This window comes from Idiotropiscis lumnitzeri, chromosome 16, assembly GCF_059441095.1.
Source record: "Idiotropiscis lumnitzeri isolate Australia: NSW breed Sydney's pygmy pipehorse chromosome 16, RoL_Ilum_1.0, whole genome shotgun sequence".
NCBI lineage: Eukaryota > Metazoa > Chordata > Actinopteri > Syngnathiformes > Syngnathidae > Idiotropiscis > Idiotropiscis lumnitzeri.
In genome coordinates, this window is record NC_142406.1 from 5067963 (window position 1) to 5088627 (window position 20665).

Sequence of the window (20665 nt, forward strand, 5' to 3'; positions counted from 1 at the left end):
AACGCCCTGTTTGACGTAAAGCGACGCGAACGGTGGCGTTTTTGTTCTCAGGAGCAACATCAGCCCAGCGCACGCAAATTATCTTCCTGAGAATCTTTGAAAGAGTAAGGTAAAGACCACAAGTTTAATTCAAATGCCTGTCTTCCATTACCACTATATTGTGTTTTTAGCGTGTTTATAAGATAATACTTAAACTTCCACAGTGTTTCGAATTATTCAACTGCAATATTAATTTAGCCGTTATGAGACATACGTATTTATGTTTTTACATTCACGCGCAAGTCATATTAGACAAACGCCTAAAAAAATACTTGCATGACTTCGTGAAACACAATTAGAGGTGTTTGCTGCTGCATCTTAATTCATTTACGCATTTGTCCAATTAGTCGTCCGATTTTTGTGCACTCGTAGAAATGTGTGTATCATAGTCGTTTGTGTTTCAAGAAAACGAACTTTCCGTAGTGTCGTACAACGTGATTTAGATACATTTTGTTCAGCGTTTCGAGTTTATTATTATTTTTTTCTTCTCAGTAAACGCGTGGACTTCAATGACAAAGTCACGCAGGTTCTGTGCGGATGAGTTACAATTTGGAACTGATCCAAAGGAGGATTTTTCGCTTTGAGTTTGAAAACACTTCAACTTTGACAAGACACCTTTAAAGAACGTACTTAATTACTCAAAAGTATGCCCCTGATTTACATCTCTTAAGTCAGTGGTTCTCAAAATGGGGTACGCATACCTGTGGAGGTACTTGAAGGAACTCCAGGGGTTATGAGAGATTTTAAATAAAATAAACATGCATAAATCCTTTAAAAATAATCATTGAATTGATTAAATCTTTCAGGAAAATAGAAGCACATAAAACACATGTTATATTGAGCAGATTATTCAATTTAATTATTTTAAAAACCCAGATTGTCATTATCTTTCAATCACTCGAAGACGAACCACTGTTTTAATTAACTGTTCTTTGGTTCTCCCTATTTATGGAAACTCTGTCTTGGCATACACACAACTCAATCAGCTATTGAAGCCAGTGTGTTTCCCAACCGGGGGTGAGCACCTTGCAGGGTATTCTTGGAAACATTTAGTCATTTCTTTCCAAGATGATAACTAAATACTCCGAGTCATTTGACAGCCCGTCAATAAACATATGTCTCTGTTATAATCTGTTTGAGTCGACATTAACCTGTGGCACAGGTGTGTGTTTGCTCAAGTGTTTCATTAACATACAGCATTATTGTTGTGTTGTATTCCTTATATAAAGTTGAAATGGCTGTGTAAAGGAAACTTATTCAAAGTATCTCCATTTTGTGTGTGGTAAATGTACAAGCGTTATTACCAATTCTGATTTCAAGTTTTTAAATTCATATTAGCAGCAGGAACTGCTCAAATGGAAAACAACCTGGCCTTATTAACTTTTATTTTGAAGGCAACACATATATTTTCGTTAAATGAGAATCACAATGATGACAATGCCTGCAAATTAAATCCTCAATTTAAGAAGAAGTAATGAAATGATTTTCTTTTAAAAATCAGTTGTGTTACATTTTACGTTTGGAGAAGCAGTTTACCTAGGTCTTCTAGTCAAGTCAAGTCAATTTTATTTGTATAGCCCTTAATCACAGACAGTCTCAAAGGGCTTTACATAACCACAATCGACATCCCCGATCTTAACCCCCAGGAGGGCAAGGAAAAACTAAAAAAAACTCATTAGGGGAAAAGTGAGAAACCTTGAGAAAGGACCACAGATGGGGGAATCCCCCTTCCAGGATGACCAGGCTGCAATGGATGCCAACTGGGCAACATTTAACACATACAATGATGCTATACAATAATAGATGAGATAATGTGAGAGTCAATTGAATGAAGTGCTGCAGGAAGATGACTTCAGTGGAGTGGGTCCTCATCCAGGGCCGTAATATCCATGGCAGCATATCCGAGGATGAGCCTTCGATCTTGTACCGGTCAGTTGGTGTAAATTCAGTACAGCCACTTCCAAGTGAATCGCCATCACCTAATTCGGGGAATTGGGAACAGAAAAGAAAGAACAGAAATAGCAAACAGGCCAACAAGTAGTTCAATGAAGTGCTGAAATATAAGGAAATCAGAAAAGGCGCTGCATGAAGACGACTTCGGCAGAGCAGGTCCCTCCCCGGTTGGTCAGTGCCGTAATCTTCATAGAAGGTCACTATCACCTAATTCCCAAGCAGGGGAAGAGGGTGCAGAAAAGAGAAGAAGCGGCAGTAAACAGGCCAAAAAATAATTAAATTAGATGCTAAAGTATATAAATAAATTGATCAAATGTCGCGCTGCAGGAAGACGACATCACTGGAACAGGTGCATGCCCAGTTGGTCAATGCCTTAAACTTCCTAGTGGGTCACCGTCACCTAATCCCCCAGCCGGGGGAAAAGGGGGCAGAAAAGAAAACAAAAGAAAAAAAAGCGGCAGTAAACAGGCCAACAAATATTTCAGCTAAATGCACAAGAGTATAAATGCGTCTTTAATAGTGTTTTGAACATTTCTACTGAAGTGGCGCCTCTAATATCTGAGGGTAGTGCATTCCAAAGCATTGGTGCCCGAATAGAGAACACTCTAGAACCTGCAGACTTCTTTTTGGCTCGCGGGATCACTAGAAGACCAGCATTTTGTGAGCGAAGGTTTCGGGACGGAACATATGGTACCACAAGGTCAACGAGATAAGAAGGTGCTAAGCCGTGCAATATTTTATAGGTAAGTAGCAAAACTTTAAAATCACATTTCAAGTGGACCGAAGCCAATGCAAATTGGCTAATATCGGGGTAATATGATCAAACTTTCTCGTCCTAGTCATGAGTCTAGCTGCTGCATTTTGAACTAACTGCAGACTTCTAATACTAGACATGGGGAGACCCGAGAGCAAAACGTTACAATAGTCGAGGCGAGACGTAACAAACGCATGGATTAAGATTTCTGCGTCACAAATTGATAGAATTGGGCGAATTTTAGCAATGTTACGCAGATGAAAAAACGCAGTTCTAGTAATATTTTTAATATGCATTTGAAACGACATAGTTGCGTCAAATATAACACAGAGATTTTTTGTTGAATCCTTTTGGGCAATATTACATTTATCGATATTCAGAGTGGTGTCTTTGAAAAGGTACAGATGACGCGCTGGTCCAATGATCAGCATCTCGGTTTTATCTGAGTTAAGACGCAAAAAATTGAAAGACATTCATTGTTTAATTTTGGCAAGGCATGCCTCTAATTTATAGCAATCACGCGGATTCGTTATATCCATCGGCATGTATAATTGCGTATCATCAGCATAACAGTGAAAACTAATGTTATATTTCCGTATAATATCACCAAGTGGTAGCATGTAGATGCTAAACAATAGAGGTCCAAGTACCGATCCCTGCGGAACTCCACATGTGATCTTACAAAGATCCGAAGTCGCATTGCCATGAATTACACGGTGCGTCCTCTCCGACAGATACGAATTAAACCAAGAAAGCGCTGAACCTGAAATGCCAACACACATTTCAAGGCGTTTTAATAATATGTTTTGATCAACGGTGTCGAAAGCGGCGCTAAGATCGAGTAAGAGTAATATTGATGAGGTGTCGGCGTCCATAGCTATGAGAAGATCATTAGTAACTTTAGCAAGGGCCGTCTCAGTAGAGTGGTCGGTTCTAAAACCTGATTGGAAAGGTTCAAATTGATTATTAGCAGTCATATATTCATTAAGTTGTTGCGCTATGACTTTTTCAAGAATTTTTGCAATAAACAGAAGATTTGAAACCGGCCTATAGTTGTTGAGACTCTCTGGGTCAAGGTTTGGTTGCTTAAGTAGCGGTCGGATAACGGCGGTCCTAAAAGCTGCTGGTACTATACCCGTGGTAAGCGATAGATTAATTATATTGAAAACAGACGGTCCTAGGGTCGTAAACAGTTTTTATTTAGTTTGCCAGGAAGCGGATCGAGCACACAAGTTGTCGGTTTTGCTGCACTAACCAATTTTGTTAGGCTTTCAAGAGATACTTTTTTAAATTTAGATAAGGTTATCGGACAGTTATCAGCCCTAACGTCCCTATTAACACCATTTATCGCGGAATTCAACGGAATTTTAAGAACAATGACTTTAATCTCATCACGAATACACTCAATCTTCTGAGTAAAGAATTGCATGAAATCCTGGGCTGAACAGGAAGAGCTATCCAAGGTTGGTTGTTGTTGCGTTAGCATTGCTACGGTATCAAATAAATATTTAGGGTTGTTTTTATGTAGGACAATTTGGCTAGATCAAGCGCTTCCTTGTATATTAGTAAACTATCGCATCATGCCTGACGGAAGACCTCAAGTTTGGTCGCACGCCATTTGCGCTCAAGCTTCCTACAAGATCGTTTCAGTATGCGTGTTCCCTCTGTAAACCACGGAGTAAGCCTCTTTGGAGTTTTAGTTTTTAAAGGTGCGACGGAGTCAAGCGCATTTATCAAAGCGACATTAAAGTTGTTTGTGAGATTGTTAAAGAAATTTAAGTTTGTATGTTCATCTGTTAGTTTTGTTGTTTAGTTTGTCATCTTAGCAAGTTTCAAACTATAACTAAGCTTACAGGCCCCCTTTGTTGCACATGCATTCGTATCTTTCTGGCCTCAAATTGGACAGCTACGGGTGCCAGGTACGGCCTCCTCGCGAATGTGACTCCCCAACGCCAGAACCCTTTTCTGTAAACACCTCCCTTGGGGCGTTGATGACCCCTGTTCAAATGGCTGACCCTTAGCAGATAAAGTGAGACTCACTCGCTTCTAAGGCCGTAACTTATGAATTAGGGAGGTTCAGCACAAGGCTTGGTATCTCTAAAGCAACAATATCGTCATGGCCAGAAAGAAAACTTGTATGTGTCAGGCCTTGTGAAAATACACCATACACCAAAAGATGTCTTGTAATCTGAAACCATTAGAATAGGCTGGAAGAGTGTGATGGAGTCAAATGTCAAGTTTCCCATTCTGTATTGCATATTCAAATTGCTTATGCTGATGCAAATAAAAAACATGTGTGCAGTCGAACACGCTGGCTTCGCCTCGGAGTTCGAGGGCTGCCCCGCGCGTAAATGACAGACAATCTTGGCTGGTTGATTCATTTGTTCAGGCTTGTTTTGATAGAAACATCCTTAACATTACTTGGTCCTTCGAATGCCGGATGAAAACGTGTGATCTGCAGTGGACGATTGACGACGACTGAAAACGGCGCCATCGTGAAAAGTCCTCTCTTCCAGGAGGCCGGTCCTCGGCCATCCTCCACCGGGGAGAACACAGACTTCATCCATGAACCGCGAGTGTCTCGACCAGCGGAGAGATTGTCACAGGTCAGTGGTTGTATACAACAGATAGTAAAAAACTTGAGTTTTTGGGTTTTTGAAGGATAGTAGGGTTTCAGGGAGTTCCTTTACCCGAAGAGATAGTACATCTTAGCTTAGCTATTTTCTGGAAGAAATACAGATTTAACTTTGCTATTTTGGAAGACTTGTTGGAAGACTCAGACAGTACAGAATTAACTGTTTTTTTTTCTGGAAGGCAGATTAAGGCATTCCTTGTCTGGTAGAGAGTACAAGTGTAGTTGATTATATCTGTTCGGATAGTACAGAATTAACCGTTGTTTTTTCTGGAAGACAGATTTAGGGGTTCTTATTTCTGGTAGAGTACAGATGTAATTATTACTATATTTGGAAGTGATAGTACAACGTTTGTTATTTATAGAAGACGAAAATAGTTTATCTATTTTCACAGACACAGAAGTGATCAATCTGTGAGTGTGTATGTGTATTGTATGAATGTCCAACGTTTGAGAAATCTAAAACTGACCGAGGGTTGTGAGTAAAAACACCCAGGAATACCCGCTCCAAATTGGGAGTAGAAGCTTGGTATTCAACCCAAAGTCAGGCAATTTGAATTTTTCTCAACACTGAGGAACCATAACTAGACACCATAACAATTAAGACTGTCAGAAATGGCGGCAGAATTGATGAAGGAAGTTAACTGTCAACTTTCCGAATTTGAAATAAAGGAAAAATATAGGTTAGCTGAAATTGAAAAATATTGATTAGCTTCTCGTTTGTAGCGGTTCAATGTTGAGAACTGTGTGTGTTGTTTTGTGGGCCCGTGTATATGTCTGTGTCTGACTATGTGTGTGTGTGAGAACAAAGAAGAGAAAGTGAGCTGGAGTGTGTGCGAGTGTGTGGGGTGAGTAGATCATTTTGTTTGCTGAGGTTTGCGAAAAAACTGTATGCAAAGTGAGTGAATGGTGTGATTGGGGATTACAAATACCATTTGGTATTTTATCCCATGTAATACAGTAGGATTATAAACAGCAGACTGTTGTGGATGTAATAGACAAGAAATCTCCACCTGAAAAAGTTGAAGTGAGAATTGCCACAACAGGAAAATTGAGTTGCTGTCCTACTGATGAGAAACCAGTTTTTAGAACACCCTAGGTGTTGACAAACTGGTCCAATTTTCAAAAAATTGGGGTATTAGGTAGTCTAGTAAAGTCCAGGGAAACTTTGCAGTGTAGAGATTGGAAGTTAATAAGAAAAGAAAAGGAATGTGTAAAGAAAGAAAAAGAATGTGTAGAAAAGGGAAAGGAACAATTAATGTTCCATAGAAAGGATTGATGAAGTCCAAATGATAGGGCAAGTGAGAAAGGTGTCATAGGCAGATTTGCAAGTGGAAAACTGTATAGAGTAACAGAATTAGAACCTATGTGGTTGAGGGATGTAAGACACTGAGTTGGTTGCATGAATTGAAAGAGAGAAGTAGGTGTTATGAAAGAGGAATGAAGGTTTTGAAAGTGAACATGAGGAATCTTTGCAAAAGCATAGGTGTTTCCTGATTTTGAATTTTAAGCGGTGTCAAACCTGAGGTGCGGGGGCAGAATTTGGTAGGTTGAGAAGGAAAAGCGTAAGTGAAATAGGATGAGCGGAAAGTTAAGAGGGGGTTGGAGATGACTGAGAGGTAAAGTAGGTAGGGCAGATGCCAGAAGGAAAGCGTAAGTGAATTGGAACGAGCGGAAAGTTTAGGGGGAAGGAGCTGTTGCCATTGGCTTGAGATTGCCTGCTCGTAAATTGGCAGGGAGGAGTGGCCGGTAAACTGGAGCCTTTGGTAGGGGGCGTAACCCCTGGCAGCTTGGTTGCCTGGGGACCGCGTGATTGGCGTATGAACAGTGAGCCCCCCCCCTCCCTTCTTTTTCTGCTGTGAGCGTCTAGGATAGGCTTGCACACGAGGGCGGCCAAGGAGAAGACGAGTAATTTACATAATGAATGAAGGGTTTGAGAACTTGTTTTAAGGACGTGTACGATTGGGAAAATGAATGACTAGGCCGGGACCCCAGTGGGGCTTCGGACTGCGAGTTGATATCCAAACCTCTGGATTCCCCCTCTGACAGTGACAACAGTGAGGACATTGAGGAAGATATTAAACATATGTTTGACCTCGAGAATTACTTAATGCGTCATCAAACTGAACCGATGAGATGCAGCTGTTAAAAAAGGAAGTCACATATTTAGGCCGCATTTTGACTGAAAAGGGGCGCATTTTTGGTGACAAGCAAAAAGAAGGCGTTGCCCGAGCCCTAAAACCAATAACAAAGAAGTAAATGATGTCCCTTATAGGTGTATGCAATTATTGCCAGGCATGGATTGCAAAGTACTTAGAAATCACACGACCATTGCTGGACATCATTTATGACAAGCCAATGACATTTGAGAAGAAAAAAAAAATGTTTGAACACTTGAGGCTGACAAGCTTTTGAACTTGTCAAGTGTGAACTCATTGATTAAGATGTATTAGCACTACCAAATTACTATGAGCCATTTGAGCAAAAAGTGACTGCAAAAAATGGTTTCATGACCTTGTGTGGCTGCAGACGCGCAGGGCTCATGAAATCACTTGCATATTAGTCACAACAATTGGATCAAGCAGTCTTCACTGCTGCTTTAAGGAATCAAAAAATGACATTCCTTTTCCCACCACATTCACATTGCACGGCGACCTAATTGTCACATTACACTGATAAGGTGCGCTCAGTCCAGCGTCACTTTTTCCCGCACCAGTAGAAGGCACACCACACGACTGTGGAAGCCGAGTCCAAATTACCACCAAACAGCGACCTGACCTCTTGGACAACCTTTCTCCCGACTGGAGAGACAGTTTTTTGACGGCCGCAAAGGGGTGGAAATTTTTTTTTTAACAAAGCATTTTGTGTCAAGGGATATTAAAATCTGTATGTGCAGGACAAGCAGCAGAAATTTCTGTGCTGATCCAGAATTGTAAGATGTTTTCTAAAAAACATTTTACAATTTGGACTGACTGCCAAGATATATGTTTATGTGTTCTGTCGACATTGGGCAAACGGCGCTTGAAAAAATCACAAAAGATGAAAGAAAAGTTGTGCATAAAGCACGTCTAAATAAGTATTTGTAAATGCAAAATTTTCTGAACAGAAAATGACACGATTACAATTGAATACTGCCTCGCTGACAATGCAGCAAGGGGTAATGCACGCACACACACACACGCAGCAAATCAACTTGACAATTTGATCTCACGCCAGGGAAAAATACACCACTAATTGAATGCACACATTGGGAGAAAAAAGGTGCACGTTGTTTCCAACAACACATGATGATGTTAAAACTGTTGGAAAAAGTGTTGTGTAATCGAATTATCCTGACATTTGGAATTTCAAGAGTGATTTCAAGTGAAAATGATGCATTTTGTGAATAATGTTTGTAACAAGTGGGACAGTTGTTGCAAAATTGACTCAAAGCGTCATTTTGCATACAGTCTGCAGGACTTGTGGAACGCACGAATGGAACTGACTTATCAAGACAAAGAAAAAAAAAGAGACAATGGCCAGACTGTGTTTCAATCACAGCAATGAGGATAGTGCCAGCCGAAGGAAGGACATTATCCCCTTTTTATCCTATATGGCCTCACACATAGACTCTCAGGTTCACCAGAACCACCAGCGACTGGCACATCTGTCCCAGTCCACATGAAAGACATGTTTGACCACAATTACTGGCCAGTGTGTTTTGATCCACAGATAAACCACGTCCATGTGGGAGACCAACTCTTCCTCAAGGTGCTGAAACGACCTCGTTGGGACAGTGAACGCTGGGACGGCCCTCATCAGGTGATTGCAGTGACCCCGACGGCAGCAAAGGTCGAGGGGCGTGGCGGCTGGAACCATCAGTCGCAGTGCAAGCTTCTCCGGTCCCTGCTGAAGGCTGAGCGACGCAAGTCCCTTGGAGAGGGTCTCCACCACGTACACTCCAATGTACCAACAAAAGACCACAGTTGGAAAGAGGGTTTTCCGTGGCAAACACACCCCTCTCGGAAGGATGGAGCAAGCCGCCGAACAGCAACTGGGCACGGCCCTGTCGACCAGATGCATCATCTACTTCCTTGCAGGGCTGTGCCTGGTCAGCGCACAACCTCGAGACCAGGACAACGTCAAACGCAGACGAGTTGCACAGGCGCAGACTGCTGACTACACGCACATCAAATAAAACCTGCAGCCTCTGAAAAAACGAACTGGACACTGAAACATAGAAACACATGGACTTTCTGCCCTGCCCAAACAAGTGCGCACACATACACCACACACGAAGATCTTGGAGATACTGCCTTCTCCTGCCACGAGGCAAAAGGGTCTCCATCGAGTTTTCACAGAGGCTAATTCTGCGTGAAAACACTTTTGTTATTTTTCACTAGGCGCATTAATATGTTTTTTTACACATATGTTTTATTCCCAAGTGATCAACGCACCATGAGAATCTCGTTCCACGCTGGAAGGGAGCAGGGCAATTTTTGCCCTAATGAGAGGTTTTTCGCCCCTCCCTTGTTGATCACACTGTTGTATATTATTTTTTGTGGGCTTCTCGTTTGGGGCATGGGTTTCTACCCTTTTCTCCAAGAATTTTTGAGTTTTTGGGTAGTTTTTCTCCCCCCTCAGGCGACAGCCTTTGATGATGAGATTTGAAACTTGATAAACAGGAGGGATATGTTAAAGAAATTTAAGTTTGTATGTTCATCTGTTAGTTTTGTTGTTTAGTTTGTCATCTTAGCAAGTTTCAAACTATAACTAAGCTTACAGGCCCCCTTTGTTGCACATGCATTCGTATCTTTCTGGCCTCAAATTGGACAGCTACGGGTGCCAGGTACGGCCTCCTCGCGAATGTGACTCCCCAACGCCAGAACCCTTTTCTGTAAACACCTCCCTTGGGGCGTTGATGACCCCTGTTCAAATGGCTGACCCTTAGCAGATAAAGTGAGACTCACTCGCTTCTAAGGCCGTAACTTATGAATTAGGGAGGTTCAGCACAAGGCTTGGTATCTCTAAAGCAACAATATCGTCATGGCCAGAAAGATAACTTGGATGTGTCAGGCCTTGTGAAAATACACCATACACCAAAAGATGTCTTGTAATCTGAAACCCTTAGAATAGGCTGGAAGAGTGTGATGGAGTCAAATGTCAAGTTTCCCATTCTGTATTGCATATTCAAATTGCTTATGCTGATGCAAATAAAAACCATGTGTGCAGTCGAACACGCTGGCTTCGCCTCGGAGTTCGAGGGCTGCCCCGCGCGTAAATGACAGACAATCTTGGCTGGTTGATTCATTTGTTCAGGCTTGTTTTGATAGAAACATCCTTAACAGAGATCATCAATCGTACCAATATAATTAGGAAACGAAGGAGTTGCTAAAGGGAGTAGCTCAGAGAGCGCAGCGGTGGTTGAGGAGCGAATGATTATGATTAGAATTCTTGAATTTTCCAAAATATACCTGCACGAAAGCAATACTGTGTCCAAGTATACAAAAAAGTGTGGTTTGATGACATTGGTGTTGAATAAATGCTGATGTAGTTGAACATTCAAATATTCTCACAAACAAACTCCAGAATGTTGCCTGAAGACTATACTCACTATTTATGAGTTTCCATTGTCAAAACCAGGTACAACAATATACTGTATTGATACTGTGTCAAACCACAAAATACTGGAACTTGGAAACACAAATTTATGGCCTAGGTTTGCACGGTGTACCAGTTTTAATATGGTACTGGGGTACTCGGTGCATTTAAAACTATACTTGGCGGAAAGCTTGGAGAGAGCAAAGACGCTCGAGAGTGAGAGAGAAACCTGCACACACAGATAGGCGATTGACCAAATACGTCAAATTGGATCGATGAAACTGTTCGAGTCCGCCCTCGCCTTATTCATATCATTTCATATCAGTTAGCAGGAGGCGTAGAGGTGAACAATTTTCAAAATTTTGCCCATGCGACATTCGTCAGCGGACTGGGCACCCATCTCTCATCATCAGCTCGTCATTTTTGTCCTAGCTGAACGAAACTGTAATCGTCAGCCTGCCAGTCAATTGTTATTTTAACCGCCCTTTACTTCTGCCATCACTTTCGTTGGCTCACCAGTCCGTCAATTGTCAATCTGTAAAAAAAAAAAAAAAATGGAGTTAAATGGATGAAAATTCCATTTATTTATCTGAACCGATTTGATTAAAATGGTTAACGGTAAAAAAGATTGTCCACATAATTTCTGCTCAAAAAGCTTTACACACACACACACACACGCGCACACATGCACGCACACGCACACAGCTATTTTATTACCTCTTAATTCATCATTTAGTTTCTACCTTGTCAGCCTGACTAACTCATGATTCTCTAGTTGGTGCATAGCACCATCTACATACATAGTCAATGGGGTTTATTCAAAAAAGCCTGCAGTCAGAACAAATACACACAATACAGGCGGTTGCGTTTCCGTCAGTTGTCAGCGAAACGCGTCATTTTGAATGTTATGTGGTTCAAGGCCGGACACAACCAGATTAATCAATCAATGGACGCCGGCTGAAGCGTTCCGCAACCCAAAAGGCATAACTGTAAGAAAACAGTCAAGAAAGTGTTGTAAAGACAGAAAATCAAGTTTATTTATATAACCAGAGATTGCATCCCTGGCACGCGTGCATAACGTTCAAGTATTTGCTCTCGAAGCAGGATAAAATCTTGAAATGCACTGGCTCTCTCTTTCTCACTCTCACTCTCACTTTCCGTCTCTCATGTGTACGCACTCGAGTGAGCAAGAGACAGAGAAGGGAAGAAGCAATTGAGAGTCAAACAAAGCATCTTAAGTTGCGTTTAAGTTTAAGCAAAGGGATAACGTTCAACACAGGCATCTCTACAGTGCGACCCCGGTCCGAGCGCATCTGTGTATTTGCCTTGTGTGACAACAAGAGTCTGCGCTTCCAGCATGCTGCATGTAAATAATAGAATTTAAAATGCATGTTTTGCATAAATTAAATTCATATTGGCCTCATTTTATTTTTTCATTATTTGCTAGCATGCTATTCAGTTTGCTGTTGTCTAATAAGCAGACTTTTGATACTAAACTCTCAGCAAGCCATGCCTCTAGATTACAGCAATTAAGCGGGTTTATTATTTCTAGCGGTATATATAATTGAATATCATCAGCATAACAGTAAAAACTGTTATATTTATGTAGAATGTCACCAAGGGGAATGTGGAAATGCTAAAAAAAAAATTAGAGGGCCAAGTACCGATCCCTGTGGGACTCCACATGTAACATTACAAAAATCTGAACTTTTTTTTTTTTGCCCTGCCCTGCCCAAACTCAATAGAGTTTTTATGTAATGCGAGAAAAGCTCAGCTCACGTTCAGTATGACCGCAGTATTTATTGCTGGTTGGCTGTTACGGAAGTCCACGTAACTTTGTGAGTGATAAAAGCTATTTTGAATTAAAGAGATGTTAAAAATAAATTACACATTCCGTAGCTAGTTCTTTTTTGATGGAAATAAAATGCTTTTCTGACTTTTTAAAAAAAATCCTCACACGAACGAAATTACTTTGTGAGGAGGCTGAACTTGCACCTGCCAGCATAAAGGCTTTCCGATGTCGTGTTCGCTCCAATGTCTTATTTTGAGCATCCGATCAATGATATATCATCCAAATGTCATTATAGTCAGCTGATCAGTATTTTTTCATAAAATACAAAATATCAATCAATCTCAATCCAGTCAATCAGATCGGTGTAAAGCAGGTGTGGTCAAACTACGGCCCGGGGGCCACATGCGGCCCGTTAAATGTTTTAATCCGGCCCGCCGAACTTGATAAAAATTACATGAATAAACCTTGTTAATGTTTTATTTTCTAAATACTGTAGTATGTCAAAGACATATATTTTGTTGTAATGCTTTGGTTCATTTTCATTTAAAATTAAATGTACTTTTTTTTTCCGATGAGGTGAGGTTACCAAAACAGTCCATCCATCTGCTCCTGGTCCGGTCCCTCTGTCAAATTTTAGTACACATTGTGGCCCGCCAATCAAAAAGTTAGCCCACCCCTTGTGTCAAGTCTAATTATGAACTTTGTTTTCATTGGAAGTCAAATTGGAAAAAACATTAAAATAGTTTGGTAATTTTCCTGCTATTTGGCCCATTTATCATGGTATGTTTCTTACAACAGATCCAAGATGTGCGGTATCTGGGCCATGTTTGGAAGTGATGAGTGCCTGTCAGCTCAGTGCACCAGTGCCTTGAAGATAGCTCACAGAGGCCCAGATACCTTCCGCTTTGAGAATATCGCCGGCTACACCAACTGCTGCTTTGGCTTCCATCGTCTAGCCATTTTGGATGAACTGCATGGCATGCAGCCCTTGCATGTGGAGAAACTTCCTTTTTTGTGGTTGTGCTACAACGGAGAGATTTATAACCATCTCACAGTAAGAATGTACATGTTGTTTGCTATTTGCTCTTTTGTGGATGTATAAGGACTACACTGACAACCCTAGCCTCTGCTTCTTGCCAGAACAGAAAGCCCTGCATTTATTACATTCCATTACATAAATCTACCCATCCATTTTCTATCATGTTTGTCTTAACTAGGGTCACAGACAAGCTGGAGTCTGATTTAGGGCACAAGATACACCTTAGTCACAAGCAAATTGCAGTGTTAACCGGATTGGGCAATATGACTGAGATGTATATCACGATATAAGTATATTCATAACGGTTAATAACGATATATATTTATCATTTTATTTTCTATTGTAAATGAGGACCCGGCGAAAAACGCCTGAAAAGACATATAATATAGATAATTTAACAGGTAATGTTTGATCATTAATAAGAGGTCAAGATAGGTTCCAACACTCCCATGATCCTCGTGAGAAGAAACGGTTCAGATAATGGGTAGATGGATTAACAGAAAATGTAAAAAAAACACTTAAAAGTAAAGTCAAGAAATAAAAGTGGTTTTCCAAAATATATAAAAGAAAAAAATGTTTAAAATTATGTAGAGGACCTTAATCAAAGGTTTGAGAAAATAGTTTGGAACTTGGATTTAAAAGCACTCAGGGCTGACTCCACTCCTGTTAGCAGCTTATTCTCTTTGTGTGCTGCATAACGGCTAAATCCATCTTCACCATGTTTACTTTGAAGTCTGAGCTCCAGAGACTGACCTACCTGAGTCTGCAGACTTCAGAGCCCTGCAGTTTTTATATTCAATCATAATTTCGTTCATGTATTCAGGAGCCAAACATTCGAGCAGCTGTTAATGTGTTGAAATTTTGTTTTTGTAATTTTTGTCTTTTTTTTGTCTCTGTTTTTCTGTTGAATGTTGTTAACAGTTTATAATTGTTTGTACGTGTTGTTTCTTTCCTTGTGTGAAGCACATTAAGTTGCCTAGTGTGTGGAATGTGCTGTATAAATAAAACTGCCTTGCCTTAACTAACATATATCCTTCTCTTCACCTGTTCTTTTAGCTAAAGAAGCAATTTGAGTTTGATTGCCAGACAGAAGTGGACGGTGAGGTTTTGATCCATTTGTATGACTGCTTTGGCATTCAGAAAGCGGTGTCTCTCCTGGATGGCACGTTTGCTTTTGTACTGTTGGATACTACCAACAGAAAAGTGTACCTTGGAAGGGACACATATGGTGTGCGCCCTTTGTTTAGACTTCTTACTGACAACGGATTACTTGGAGTCAGCTCCGAGGCTAAAGGTAATGGAATACGTATAGTGAACCCCCACTATTTGGAGGTGATCGGAACCGAGCCATGGTTGACAAACAGCTGCAAAAATGTTTTTTCATTACCAGTAGATGCCTAAAGATGGCAGCAAAGTGTCAGTCAACATATTTCCTTTGCACTAAAATGCCACAAGATGGTGCCTAAGTTACAATGTTACATAAGACAGAGCTTTGGTGAACAGGTGAGTCATTCAGCAAATAACGCAGGATAGGTTCCAAACAAATCTATAAATAGGTCAATTTGCCATTCTCAAACCTAAGATGTGTATGTGTGGGTTCACCAAAGTTTGCAGTTAAGAGGAATATATTGTGTGTTTGTTTTCATTAGCTAAGTTGTTTTTTTTTTTTTCAGGTCTTATGGATATTATCCCTGCGTCGGACAATCTTGCCAAAATTGCCCCCTTTCTGCCGGGACATTTTGAGGTGTTTGATTTGAAGCCCAATGGCAGAGTGAAATCCATTCAGTTGGAGCAGTTCCACGAATGCACAAATGAGCCAAGTCATGCCATCTATGATACTGTGGGGAGACTGCTCACAAGTATGAACTGGCCTTCATCACTGAGTTTGTCGATCTTTAGTCAAGAATAAGGCTTAAATGTCGTCATTAAAATTTCTTAGGTTTTCTTGAAGACAGTGTGAAGTACAACATCAGAAGCCTGTTTGAGAATGCAGTTAAGAAACGTCTCATGACCACGAGGAGGATTGGTTGTCTTTTGTCAGGTACCTTTGAAGTGTTTTGTTATATATGATTTGTTATATGTCACAAAATTTACCACACAAAAGATTTTAAACCACATAGTACATACATATTTATGTGTGTATGTGTGAGTATATATTGTTGCTAATGGGTAGAATACTCAAACTTTTTTTGCCAACTTTTCTGGAAATTAAAAATATGCCATCTTGCTTGAGTTCCCACATACCGTTTTGTTCAAATTGTATTATACATTATATTGCTATCATATGCCATTGCACATTCACATCAACACAATACCACCCCAAAAATATGTTCAATCCCTAATTTAATATATTTATTCATTTTATATATAATTTATGACACTGTTACTAATTAAATTAGTATAAACACGTGGCAAGCGGGAGCTGGGCACTCCAAAGTCTGCTGTCATGCCTAGCCCCCAAAATGCAAAAACTGTTCCATGTCATCTGCACAAAATCATTATCTCTCTCTCTCTCTCTCTCTCTCTCTCTCTCTCTAGATAGATAGATAGATAGATAGATAGTCTACGGCTGTTGAGGCTGTTCTGTAAATAGTTTTCAAATTAACAATAAATATTGCAACTTATGATCAATCCATGTCAATTTCAGACTTAAAATAAGGTACCATTTTAAGCCCCCACCTTGGTTAAACCGCACCCGCATCCGGTTAATACCCCGCCCATTCCGAGTACAGATACGTGTAGAGATCATTTCGATGGGTAAATACAGATACAAATCCAGATCGTGGTGTACACGCTCCCCAATTCTTGCCAATAACCACACTTAAGCAGTTAGCACACACATCTGCTTATACGTCTACGTGAACAAATGCAGAAGATGATCTGAGTTCTTCTGGTCAATACATGTGCAAAATCAATCCGAACCTTCAGGAGAGAGTTGTTTTGAAGATATGCTTTACTTAACTTTGTTGTTCAGGAGGTCTGGATTCCAGTTTGGTTGCTGCTACATTGATAAAACTGGCGAAAGAAGTGGGGCTGAAATATCCTATTCAAACATTTTCAATCGGGTCAGAGGACAGTCCGGACATTTTAGCTGCCCGTAAGGTAAGGGTTTCAAATTTATGTCTGTTAGAGAAATAAATGCCAATTCTTAAAAAAGAAAAATATCTTCAAGCTAGTCATGTATACAGTATCTTTCAGTCCAAACTGTGATTGTTGTGTGTGCAAGGTTGCAGCTTACATTGGCAGTGAACACCACGAGGTGAACTTCACTGCAGAAGAAGGCATTCAGGCTGTTGAGAAAGTCATTGAAAGCCTCGAGACTTATGATGTCTCGAACATACGTGCCTCTGTTGGTGAGTGAAAACTTTAGTGGAAATGTGTCAGTCCTTCTCTTTCGACTGGCAAATTCCGCCCATGTTTCTTGCTTCATTTCTATACAATGTACATGACTATTTTTTTTTTTTTTATCCAAGTTGTGTCATTTAGTCGCATTCCTGTAAAATACGTAGTAAAACGTAATACCCAACACTGGGCCAAGATCCCTTTTCAAGCAATAGTACACAAAAAGATTAAAACGTCCAAGCCAAAAAGTAAGCAGAGTGACAGTGAGTGACGTTGCAGTGCAGAATGGGCTCCATGGGTTTTGAAAATGTGTGTTAATTCTTCACACGGTGTTAACTTGCCCAAATTAACCACTAGAGACATTTACCGTAAGTTCTCCTCAAAACACGCAGCAGAAAATTAGAGATGCGGCGGCGATTTCGGATAAGCTCCTCGATGAACCCTGATGGTGGGCATCTTGAATGGCGCACATCACGGAGCGACATGTGCTTTTAGTCGGGCCGCTTCGGGAGCGTCAATGTTCAGCGAACAAAAAGTTCCAATGATGAGGCCGACTCCACAGCCGAGGGTGGCTGCATTGGAATGTTACATTAAGTGGCATACACGTTGCCTGGAGCTGTCGCGTTCCAACGAATAAGAAGGCGTGTTGTAGATACGTCGCCTACAGTCGAAAAACTGGGGCCAATCCTCATCCAAATAATTGTGCATGTCTACTCATTCCCGATTCAGTCTATTAATATCCCAACTGGTGCTTTTATGCTGTGCATCCTCACAGTGATCAGCAAAGAATCAATGTGCCGCGTCCTAACAGCATCATCTATGTACCTCTGCTCACTTCCACAGTTCCTCATTCTCATATAAATCAGCCATGGAGCGGTTAATCGTTTTGATATGTTCATGTAGTCATAGGTAGTAAGATACATAGAGGACGTAAATAGATAAAAAGTAGTTTCTTTAAGTCAGAAGAAAACTCTGTTTGCATTTGTAAACATACAAGATGCTCTGCATCTGCCGGTTAGAAGACTCTCTGTAAAAAGCATTTCTTGTACACAACTTTCTGGAACAGCGTCTCAGAACACAGATGAAGCAAGTGTCACATATTCCAACTCACTAAGATTTTTTTCTCCTCTGTAGGAATGTACTTGGTTTCTAAATACATCCGTGAGAAGACTGATAGTGTGGTGATCTTCTCTGGAGAAGGCTCCGATGAGCTCACACAAGGCTACATGTACTTCCACAAGGCAAGTCCTTTAGTTTTTAAATGGATTTACATTTTAAATTATTTTATATATTTATTTATTTGATTCATTTTGTATCATATTATATCGTATGGTCTAAAAACATGCTGAATGTGTTTGAGCTCCAAAATCTCAGACTAACCTGGGAGGAATAATCCCTCTGAGATACTCGTGTGAGCAATTGCGCTCGGCTTTCACCCTTTCAGCGCACAGCATATGAAGCGCATACAAAAAATAAATAATAATACATTAAAAACTTAAATTGACCTGAGCTGTATTTGTCATTGACATGATTACCACCCCTTCAAGTAGACGCGGCATTTTTCAGCGCTTTTTAAATCTGTTACAGTGATCTGACATCTTATAGTAAATTTGTCTCAGAGCTTCCACCTGTCATGGTTTGTCTGGATTTTGTTAATTCACTGATTACTAACTTATTACTCCCTTAACACTGATTGTTATGGTTATAGTATTAAAAAAAAACCTGGGTTGCTCAAAAAATGGTGGAAATCCAAGAAAAAGACTTCATATGTATCGGCTCCAGTGGTGTTGCGCTCATGCTTGTATTGGACGCTAGCAGACTAGTCCAACATTAGCCGTAAGCTGACGATTTGAGGCTAACCCAGCTTGCCGCTAGCTTTAATGGATTCATATCAACGAAGAGGAACAATGACAGAAGCACAATCAAAAGCTCCATTGCCAGATTATTTTGTCCAATAATGGCAGTTTAACCTTTCTCGACTTTACCCCCAAAGATTTAGAATTAATCTTAAACACCATTTAAGAGGTAGTAGGGAAGCCAAGTCCAACATTTAGTTTACAATATTGTTTCATAATATGTATTTTTTTTCATTAGTGTCTTTTGAATTGTAGTGTAGTTGTTTCGTCTGCGGTTTTGTGTCTCATGTCTGTTATGCAAGTTTCTGTTGCCTGTTTTGGCCAGGACTTCCTGTGAGGAGAGTTATTATAATTATTATTGAGTTATTATAACTCAGTGGGATGTTTCCTGGTTAAATAATGGTTTAGGTTAACTAACTAAATAAATAAAATCCAACAAAAAAAATGCTAATGAGATGAGGTGCCTTGTTTTGGGCAAGAACTTTGCTCCTTTCAGACCTAACAGTCTATTTACCGTATTTTCCGGGCCATAGGGCGCTCTTTAAAGTCCCTAATCTTGCCCAAAACAAACAAAGTGCCTTGTAAAGCATTATATGGACTAAGCATCACTCGCGACCATCAACCCTTTTACTAGTGATGGGTAGATGAGGCATTGTATCGTTTCGACACAGTGACACAATGTATTGACACTGTGTTGACACTGTGTTGCTGAATACTGACACCTGGTGGACTTGCAGGAAACACTTGACAGGGTCATCTGACACTGATCTGTCAAACTAATTTTATCCAATTCCATTGATTAGCGACGTGATGTGTTTTTATATATCCTATTTTGTATTACTTTCAATCACATTAATTATTCTCTTATTTATCTAATTTATATATTTAACTGAATTATTGTTGTATTGCACTGGAGAGGGGAGCTCTCTAATCTCGTTGCACACTTGAGTACAATGACAAAGGGATTTCTGATTCTGATTCTGATTAGGCATTTGCTTTCACATTATTTTTACATACGCGCAATTTCATAAAAAAAATCTTTGATATTCGAGACGCAGTTGATAAATTAAGAGAACATCTGTCTGAATGCCCAAGTAAAAGTGTTGTGAATGACAATGGACTCATTATAATTAAAGATTTTTATTCCAAAAAATTTGTTTCTACAGCGTTTTGTTATTCAGTCTATTTCTTTTTTTGAGGCAATTTCCCCCGCCTTTGAGAAGATCCTCTCACAAGGCACTGAAGAGGCCGGTGTGCACAACGCCTGTGTGGCTAATATAAATAGGTGAGGGAACGTTGCCTCCATGGACGTCCAGTATAAGAGCGGGTCTTCCGTACGTGTAACGTGTCCTGCTGACATATAGCGCTGCACCTCTGAGTGCGCATCAACAGTGACGTCTTCCATCTTGCGGATATTTAACGCAAAGTAACGCGCCAATAACTCGATGCTTGTTTTGAGCGTCCATCCTGTTGACAGATGCGCTTCCTTATGAACACAGTTTGGCGCGCGACCGCTGTGTCGACACGATTCTGGTAGTGGTCACGTGACTTTCTTAAAGCGGTACGCGCACCGGCGCGCGCATCGACGCCTCAGTGTCGCTGGACCCATCACTACCTTTTACTCATTGGGCTTTTTGGAGTGCATGTTAGCACACCCTGCTGGTCAAAGTCTGAGTCA

General features: G+C 40.5%; 1 protein-coding gene across 6 annotated transcripts in view; it reads left to right on the plus strand.

Annotated features, from left to right (window-relative positions):
- LOC148321044 (asparagine synthetase [glutamine-hydrolyzing]-like) overlaps positions 1-20665 on the plus strand; it is a 29265-nt gene continuing 8600 nt past the window's right edge. For 2 of the 6 annotated variants that reach the window (XM_088278632.1, XM_088278628.1), the window contains exons 1-9: positions 2541-2735; positions 5263-5352; positions 13549-13804; positions 14846-15083; positions 15463-15648; positions 15729-15830; positions 16764-16891; positions 17016-17142; positions 18266-18372. In XM_088278632.1, coding sequence (XP_088134758.1) covers positions 2680-2735; positions 5263-5352; positions 13549-13804; positions 14846-15083; positions 15463-15648; positions 15729-15830; positions 16764-16891; positions 17016-17142; positions 18266-18372 — 1290 coding nt within the window. In that variant the 5' untranslated portion in view covers positions 2541-2679. Of the gene's footprint in view, positions 110-2540; positions 2736-5149; positions 5353-13548; positions 13805-14845; positions 15084-15462; positions 15649-15728; positions 15831-16763; positions 16892-17015; positions 17143-18265; positions 18373-20665 lie in introns of those variants that run through there. The other 4 variants (XM_088278630.1, XM_088278633.1, XM_088278631.1 and 1 more) reach the window with 4 other exon arrangements.